The sequence below is a fragment of the Buceros rhinoceros genome, unplaced genomic scaffold, assembly GCF_000710305.1.
Source record: "Buceros rhinoceros silvestris isolate BGI_N320 unplaced genomic scaffold, ASM71030v1 scaffold25920, whole genome shotgun sequence".
NCBI classification, from domain to species: domain Eukaryota; kingdom Metazoa; phylum Chordata; class Aves; order Bucerotiformes; family Bucerotidae; genus Buceros; species Buceros rhinoceros.
This window is the reverse complement of record NW_010390569.1, coordinates 13,917-23,426: the sequence shown is the minus strand read 5'-3', so window position 1 is coordinate 23,426 and position 9,510 is coordinate 13,917. Positions and strand designations below refer to the sequence as shown.

At 49.8% G+C, this 9,510-nt stretch overlaps 1 protein-coding gene across 1 annotated transcript in view; it reads right to left on the bottom strand.

Annotated features, from left to right (window-relative positions):
• The window catches only part of WLS (wntless Wnt ligand secretion mediator), a gene marked incomplete at both ends in the record, with an annotated part of 11,618 nt that extends 2,560 nt beyond the window's left edge, over nucleotides 1–9,058 (bottom strand). The window contains 2 exon segments of the mRNA XM_010138338.1: nucleotides 1,237–1,361; nucleotides 8,786–9,058. Of these exon segments, the coding sequence (XP_010136640.1) occupies nucleotides 1,237–1,361; nucleotides 8,786–9,058 (398 nt within the window).
• Between the last annotated feature and the right edge of the window lie 452 nt (nucleotides 9,059–9,510).

Genomic DNA, 9,510 nt, shown 5'->3' with positions numbered 1-9,510 from the left:
GTTGCCCGCCCAGCCTGTAGCTCGAGGCTAAATCTGTCAAAATTACACCCTTGATAGCACCAGCAGACATGTGCAGGGTATTTCACCAGTGATCACTTTCCAGGCTCTGTGTGCTTGAGCTGGGGTTCCCGCTTTAACTCAAAAGCTAATTTAGTTTTTTCATTTTCTGGTCAGGTTTAAGGCCACACTTAGAATCCGGGGTTCAGTGGTGGCCCCCCACTGCCAGAAGGACATTGAGGGGCTGGAGCGTGTCCAGAGAAGGGCAATGGAGCTGGGGCAGGGTCTGGAGCACAATGCGCTGAGGAGCGGCTGAGGGACCTGGGGGGGTTGAGCCTGGAGCAAAGGAGGCTCCGGGGAGACCTTCTGGCTCTCCACGATGCTGTGATTCTGAAGCCAAGGGAACCTTCCAAGATGAAAGGCTATTTCAGGATCCAAGCTCAGCAAGTACAACTTAAGCAAAAACACAATTGACAACCCCCTCACGCATGTCTCGACATGGAGGTATGTTTTTCCAGCAATACCCCCCTCTGCACCTCGTATGTGTTATTCTTGGCTGTGTGGAAGAGTAGAGGTGTTACTGGAGATGTAAGTGGGCTGCTGAAGGCACTGTGAAATGGGAGAACAAGACACAGAGCTGAAGAATGCGGCGTGGTAAAGAGACCCCAGAAGAACTGAAGCACAGGAGTTACAGTCTGCAGCACAAAAAGAAACATCTTTATGTAACCAAGATGGTCTCTTCTCGACTGCTTACTGTGCTCTCTGCTCCTGAGCTCAGTAGCTTGATGCACTAAGAAGTTATTTTAAGAAACTCTTGCTCCACCTCTCCAGGCCCTGCGAGGGCTGGGGGGGTCCTTGGTGGGCTATTTCCTTGCAATTTGTAAAGAACAAGGTTTTGTCCATCACAGAGGCACAAGATGGAAATGTCCAAGTTCTCTGGGATACTTTGGGGTATAGAGATCTCAACACGTTCGAGTTCCAGACTCGAACGCCTCTGCAACACCTCACGCCTTTTCCTCCTTACAGTTTTAACTCTGCCTCCAACTTCACCCCCTTCTCTCCTATCACCAAACAGAACCCATTGCATATGGAGCTCAGCAGGTTTGCAGAGATTTTGAGCCAAGAGAAACCCGACACATTTGAAAGTTATGACTGAACTTGAGCTTCTTGGAAAGGAAGAGGACAAGTCCCACCACACTCCCACACCTCCCCACCTCCAGTGCCAGCAAACCCCCTTACCTTTGGTGAGCCAAAGGTGCATTTCAGCTTCCTGGTCTCTACTGCGTGTGCTATTTCCTTCCAATCATCAACTGTGTTATCGCGATATGCCAGCGACACATCCAGGGTAATTTCTGCATTCTCTTCTGCAAGAGTCAGGAGACATCAGGCTGTTAGCAAGGAATGGTACAGGACATCAGAAGGGTAGGAGAGCCTACAGACACCGAGAGGATCTCTGCGAGGCACCCAGCTACGGAGGGGAACACACCACAGAGTTGAAAATTACCTTGTCCAGAACATTTATCCCCTCTCTAGTAGAGAGGAAGGGATTTGTCCTGGTCACAAAGGTCTGGTAACTTCCTGACGCGTTACAGCTTGTTACAGTTGGGGGTGAAGAGCATTATTAATCCCAAGCATTAGAGACAATAATTCATGTAAAACCGGAACTACACAGTCACAGTGACAGACCATAAGCCAACAAGCCACCAGCAGCCTCTTCGCCACAGGCTGGTGGGGGGACAATTCAGGCTTCAACATAGAACCTTCTGCTGGTAACACAAGGGTGAGCAATAGGTCCTTCTGCTTCAGGAAACAGCTATATTGCATCACAGGATTAAATCAACTCTGAAAGAGTTTAGTTACAGAAAACCAGACAAAAAAAAAAGATGTATACGGTCAGATGAACTGTATAAAGAAGAAATCATGCAACTCATGGTGCTTTGCATTCACTTAGGCGTGACAGCAGACAATGTCTATCAATGTAAGCTTAGGTTTCTTCTGCCTGTAGGTTCACCTTCCACAAATACTGAGCCCAACATCTTCAATAAAAGTGTTTAGAATACGCCCCTGAAAGACGGATTATACCACAGAGCTGTTAGATGAAAGAGACAAAAAGGGTTGCAGAGGTCTTTGGGTGGGATGGGAAGGGAGGAAGCAGGGAAGGGCACTGCTAGAAGTCAAAACACATCCCCGAAAGTACAAATGGCTTCAAAATTACCCACAGCCAGTTTCTTCTGCTCTTCAAAGACAAGCCAGGGCTCCCAGAGTAATAAGAAAAGAGTCCTCGGAGTTTCATTAAAAAGAAAGTTAAAACATTGAAGTTTAGCTGTGCTGGCCCTGCTGGAAAAAACCTCAGAAACAACCACACATGGAGCTAATGTGTTCTACAGGTATTGTTTAGCTTAAGTCATTCTCCGCAAGGCTTCTGGAGCCCTCCTGTCCACACCCTACACCAGCACCAACTTGTTTTTGGCTTCACAGACGCACCAATTTGCACATCAGTGAACACACACAGAGTTTACGGGCCCAGGAAAGGTCACCACATCCAGTTTGCATGTAAACAGCCAGCTCGCTCTCTCCTGGACACAGTCATGGTACGAGCATGGGCTATAACTGCCTTTAAACATGTTCTTGCTACGATGCTGTCAAGAGTACGTCACTACAAGGAGAAAATGGGGCTGGAACAGACTTATTTTGGTGCCATAACTGAGCAAGTTCACGGAATGGAGAGATATAGTTGAAGCCTGCCAAGCAGCAACACATAAACATGCTTTAAAAACCCAAGACAAGCCTGTACCAGCTCTCCCAGATGTAAAACCTTCTTGTTTACCAGGCACAGATCCAAGGGGAGGCTCTGAGAGAGGAACACGTTCTGAAACGAGCATGTGCATGTTACAGCCTCACAGATTACCAAACGCTGCGAGCCGCAGCGCTGGAATACAGCTATAGAACCACCCGCCCTGGAGAAGCAAGGGCCATCCACTGTGGGGAAGCACTGAAAGATGGCTACAGAGCCACCCGCCCTGGAGAAGTGTTGGAAGACAGCTACAGAACCACTGACCATGGAGAAGTGTTTGGAGATGGCTACAGAGCCACCTCCACGGAGAAGCGTTGGAAGTGGCTACAGAACCACTTGTGCTGGTGTCAAAGCCCTGCACACTCACTGGGAGCTGCTCACGCCTGCAAGCTCCCTGGAAGCGCGCGATGGCCCTCTCCCAAGCTCAGGAGGTCAGCAGTGCCTCTGTGGATGTAAGCTGCACAGACACATCAACGCTTGATGAGCTTTGAAGTTCAGCTCCAGCAAAAATCTGGTCTTCAGAACTCTGACGGGAGGCTGTTTCATGTCTAGAAGCGCTGTGTGTCCTGTATATTTGTCATCTTTTTGGTTGTGTTTTTGTTGGGACGATGTGGTGGCACACTCATCCGCAATGATGGGAGGGGGCGTGGATGGTATCTGTGGTTCAGACTTGCTATTTATACAGTGTTTGGAGGTGGCTCTGTCATGCATCTGATGTGGAGGCATCGACTTCTTTCTGAAGATTTTTTTCACGGACGTGATCTGTACCATCCAGATCAATACCCAGCTCCTGCCCACAGCAACCGCTCCTTGGGTTTCCATGAAACATGAATTTGCCGTCTCAGATCCGCTATTTAGAAGACCAGCAAAACAGATTAATGGGAACATAAGGTTAAACTTGGCCTGGCTAAAAAGGACTAAAAACTCCATCGCAGAAGCCATAAAACCAACTGGAATGCTCGGGATGAAATCCAACAAAAACAGCTTTCATTATTCCATCTTTGCAATCCAAACGTTGCTGCTGCCATCGAGGATGAAAACCAGAAGGCAGAAGATGTACTAGTGTGTGTCTTCCCAGAGCAACAGATTAGAACCTCCTTCTGCACTGCCCTGGGTCTCAGCATCGGGGTAACACCTCCCATTGGAGCAGAGTTTTGTACAAAGACCCTTCAAGCCTGACAACAGAAGATACTGAATTTTAAGGAGATTCGTGACTTAGTCACATTAATACCAAAATGCCAGATGGTGAATAGAGAATTTGGGGGTGTGTGTGGTCTTTTCACACACAGCATCAACGCTTCTGGAGTCCTCCGAGGGCTAAGGGCAGGCAACGTGCCTGGGCAGGAATATGTGCAAGAGGGGAAGGAGGAGCAAAGTGGTGGCTGATGTTCCACCACGCTTGGCTTCCAGATAAAAGAAAGGCGTTCTAAACCAACACTTACGTACCATCCAAACAGCAGATGGGAGGAGGGAACAGGAGGCGAGGGACTGACAAACCAGTTTTTACTTCTGGAAGTGCTGAGAGAGAGCACAGCATTTTAATTATTCAAGGCCGAGCGACAGCATCAGGAGAGGAAGAGTATACACAAGGGAGAGGAACGGCCACTGCAAAGCTGTGCTCAGCTTCCCAGGTGGTACCGGGTTGGTGGAAAGCAATTTGGTTCCTCCACACACATTAATCAAGATTCTCCAGAATTTCTCAACTATAAAAAGGCAGAAATAAGTAGGTAGAAATTCCTGTCTTATTCAGTACCAAGAGACAAAATTGCAAGGATACTTCATCTCCCAAGGACAGTGTCAGGGGACCTCCTCACAGCATGCTCCAGGTTAACCTCGCCTGTGCAGATCTTGTAGATGGCATCTAGATAACATGGAGCCTGGTAAATGCCCTCTGGCACTAGCAGCTGAGTGCTGAGTGACAACCTCACCAGCATCACCCGATTAAACACCCCACAGAAGTCAGACGGGTTTGTTTACACAGTTACGTGCTCCAGGATCCACGAGAAGACACACTCCTGCCAGGGTCCGCAGCTTTGAGCTTTCTCCATGACCCTCCATTCGCAGGGCCATGAGATGCTCCAAAGCAGGTCAGAGCCGTGACCCCTGTAGACCAAGGGACTCCCTGGTACCCCTCGTCCTCCAAGCCATCTATTTCTTCATGTTAGCGTTCTTCTGCCAGACGTTCAGTGCCCAGGATCTTCTCCGCAACCCACTTGACAGCGTGATATTAGCACAGGATATCTTCACCCACGCTACAATAGTCTAAAAATAGAGGAGTTATGTCAGAAGGCAGCTCCATGCCAGCTGCAGACTAACTCAGCTCTCCGGAAAGAAGCGTACGTGAGCAAACAGGAACACCAGAATTATTTGCATGATGCTTCCATGCTTCACTTGCTCTCTAAAATTACAAAATCTACCAAAGAGACCAAAATTAGATGGATCTGAACGGCAGCCTGCAGCGCTCTGCCATACGACTCCACACAAACGCTTTCCAACTGCAAAGGAACCAGAAGTTATCTCACTCACTAACATTTTTCAATATAAAAATGTCAATTCAGTATCAAGCAATTTCCAGTTTACTCCTCTGTGAGGGGAAACTGAGGCAGGCAGAGCCTGGCTCTGGGAGCTCCTGACACCTGTGGCAGTTGGGGAGGGAGCAGCCTCCAGGTCCCTGCTCCAGCTGGGCTGGGACACCAGCGAGTTATTTCTTGGCAAGTAGAAGGTTGTGCTGCAAAGCAGCTCGGCACGAAGGACTGATGCTCCCTGCTGGGAACGCTGCAGCTTGCCAAACACCAAGGGCCCAGACCCACGGTGACAGCCCAGCCCGGGAAATAAACAACATCACAATGGAGAAACCTCCTCTCAGCACACCCAGAACGCCTCCTCCAAGCTATTCTGCCCTTCAAAGCACCGCAGCAGGATGTGCCAGCGAGCAACAGTTCCTTGTTGGGCAACGTGGGAGTGGAGTTTTGAGAGGAACCTGACATGCAGGAGACAGGGGTGCTGAGGAATGGGGCTTTGCACACTCGCTACCAGCAACCCAGGCCGTGGGTGGCCACAGCGCTGCTCTGCCAGGGGGAAGGAGAGGTGCCTCCAGGAGCTGGCTTGGCTGCCCAACATGTCTGGGAGCAGGGACCATCCTTCTGAGGGCAGAACAGCCTTCGACAAGCTGAACCACCTTCATCCCCCCCAAAAGCACCTCTGTTCTTCAAATCCACCACGGCAATCAGATCTAACTGCGCAGTAACAGGGTGATACTTCAGCTTCAGAAGAAGCCATTTGTGCACAGGAGATGGAAACCAGAGGATGCTCCCCCGGGGATGCCACCAGCTGCCCCGCAGAGGCATGGGGAGGAGTGATGGACACACACCACTGCTGCGCAGGGCTCCAGCTGCTGCCAGCAGCTTCCTGCAGCCCCTGTGAACATGGCATTTCGCCCCACAGCAGGAGCGAGTCCTGCTTGTGGATGTTGCTGTCCTCATGAACAACACTGATTGTCTATCACAGCTCCTGAGATACAGGCAGTGTTAAGACCATCCTGTCTCTGTGCATCGCCTTTCCCTGTTCTGGAAAGGGGGTTTTAATGACGGAATGCACAATGCAGCACAAAGAACAAGGGCATGGAAATAGCCTTTTCCTGAGAGAAACAGGAAGTCTGAGCCCCTCCCAGCTTTCTGCGAAGGACACACGCAAGGGACCTAGCTCAGCTTCGAAACACCTGCATTTTGGAAGTCCAGAGCCAACATTATAAAGGCTGGTTCCTCCTCTGAAGAGTGCAGATCCCTCAGGCCTTTCGGGATGTCCAGCCCCTGTGAAGCTGCGGGCAGCTCTCCTGCTCCCCAGGGCACCTTGCCAGGGCTGCCCTTGCCCTCTGCCCTGGGGAAACCCTGGCAGGCATTGGTTTGAGATGTGTCTCAGCAGCATCCCCAGTGAAGACCAAGCAGGGGAGCGGGGCCAGACCCAGGACCCTGCACGGTATGTATTGACTTGAACATCTTTAGACCATACTGTGGTGGTTTGGGAGCCAGGATTTTTCCCCAGCGAGACCAGCAACAACCAGCTGCTTCAGGCAGAGAAGAACATTTGCATTTGCCAGGCGGTGCTGTTTCCTGGATGATCTGAGGCAGCTTTAGGACAGTCAGGAGGACAGTGACGGGCCAAGGTTTTCACTGCCATGATGCCTTCCAGGAGCTGGCCCTGGTTTGGCACCAACCCCTGCTGGCATCAGCTGCAGCAGGGTGACTGCTGGCTTGGAGGGCTCTCAAAGGTTTAGAGAGAAGATAGGTGAAGGGTTGGTTTAAGAGTGGAAATGAGGTTATTTCACACCTTCAGTATTGCCTCCTTGGAGGTGCTGACTCCAGCTAGCCAATCAGTGAAGCTCTTACATCAAAGCAAAGGGCATGGAGATTATTTTTTGCTGTTATTTTAGCTTAACAAGATTTATTTTTTTAGAAATCTGTTACAACACAACTTAGAAATGCACTACTCATTTCTTAGATTTTACACTTAATTTACATCTGCCTTCAGCTTGGCACAAAGCGTAGGAAACCAGCATTTTAAAATATTTCCTCCAGTCAATGAAAGAAAACCTTCAAGATGTGCCAAGTAAGCTCACACCGTAAGAAGCATTAATGTCCCTCTTCTCCAAATGCTTCTTGTAAAGAAAACCCACCAGCAGCTGCTGAAGTGGTGATGACCAGAAACGGAGTCCTGACCAGCTGCAGAGGTGGCACAGCCGCAGAAAGAGCTGGCACAGCTCACCCCCAAACTCAACCTTTTCTGCTTTTAAACCTCCAAAGAAGATCCCACCTTTGAAGGACCTGGTCACTGAGCAGCCCCAATGGTGACCTGAAGAGGTGGCTCGCTGTGCCGCCAGGAGAGATGACTCTCCAAAGGCGGTTTAGTGACTCAGCGACCTGCTCCCAGGTGCTCAGCCAGTTTCTGGCTCCAGCACAGAGTGCCAACTTCAAAAGCCCCAGAACAAAGTGATACTTCTCTAACCATCATCATGGCTTGAAGCTCAAGAAGTTGGGGGCTTACGGAAGTTGCCAGGCTACGCTTTCTGAACCTCCAAGATAGTGACGGGGTGAGAACACAGGTCAGCGTCGTACAGCCTCGTGTTTAACTTATCTCAGTGACGACACATTGAATAGCTGGGATGGGACAGGGCTGTGCCGAGCAGGCAGGGCAGCAAGAAGCTGGTGTGGAAGCTTCAGCAGGTCTGTGGTGCAGATCTGGGCTTCCAGCACCCTTCAGTTCACATCCCCAACCCAGCGGCCAGCTTCTAAACCACACTTGCTCTTTGAACTGCCCCACCACGTGGTTATGTGGACACCCAAGCCAGACCCACAGACAGGCTGCAGCCAGACAAGGAGATGCAGATGCCCCAGTTCAGAGCAGTTTGAAAAGTAAATTGCTTATTCACTGATAGGTTATTGTTGTTAGAGAGGGATTTATCCCAAACGCTTGAACACACATGCAACTCTTCTTTCGGGAAGAGGCATCTCAGTCTGGCCCTTGCTGCTCCCACCATCATCTTGCAGATTTTTCCCCAGGGTTGAGTTTGGGGGCTTTCCCCCCACCCTTTGTATTTTACCTTCTTGCAGGGACTGGGGTGAATCCCAGTACAACAGCTTCTTCCACGGCTCTGGTACCTGTTATTCTGAGGAATTTGGTATTTATCAAACCCTAGCAAAAAAACGTGTCTCACAGACTGATGGGAGGTGGGGCCACCTTTTCAGTCCACCAACAACCAACCTCAAACTGAAGACATTAAAGTTCTTATTATGCCAGAGGCTCAGTAAATAAACATCAGCTTTTCTGCAGCTGGTGCTTGGTGTGTGTTCAAAGTCTCACACACCAGCTTGCCTGCTCTACAAGCTCCTCCTGGTACCACGGATCCGTAATTTTGTTTACTGAGCATCTTGGCTCGCAGTTTAGAAATGCACCACACCAAAAAAGCAGCTTTCAGAGAGACACTACTTAGGGACTTACTTAGGTCATTGTCCACCTTGAATGCGATGTCCAGCTGCATGATGAACAGCATGAACTGGAACCAGGGGCTCATCTCCTTGCCGGGGAGGGGAATGTGCACAGCAAACACGATGTCATTGGCTTCGATCTGCCTGCTCACCGCCTCGTCGAAGTCCTTGATCTTCTCGCAGGGGTTGAGTCCCCAGGGTATCAGCCACTTGCTTTTGTGGTGGTTTTTTCTTACGTCAATGCACTTCGCTGACGTGTAAGGAACAGCTGTAGTGGGGCTGGGTGCTGAAAAGGGAAGAGAACCGTGGTTTTCAGCGTCCTTAGATATCTTATACAGTGGTTTCCCCACCAAAACATACAGCTCCCCATTCAGCTATTTGAAGGCTGGTTAAAACAAATCAAATCATTCTCCTCCACAGCTCCTTGATCTTGCAGTTGAGTAATTAAGTTTATTACATCTACAGACGTATTACTGACTTTGGGATCAAAGAGAGATCAAATTAGTACCAGCTGAAGCAGAAGGAATCTGCCGGTTCAGTCTGAAATCTCAGCCACATCAGAATCCTACTGAAAGACCCTGGCATCTTTTTCTGCACATTCCCCCTTCCGCTTTGCTCGCTTGAGCAAAGCCTCATGCAAAGCCCATGCCCATATCACAGACCTAGAGCGGTGAACTAACCCTGAACTCCGCGGCAGGACTTCCCGCAGCGACGTGAGCCACGCACAGCCTCGCGTTT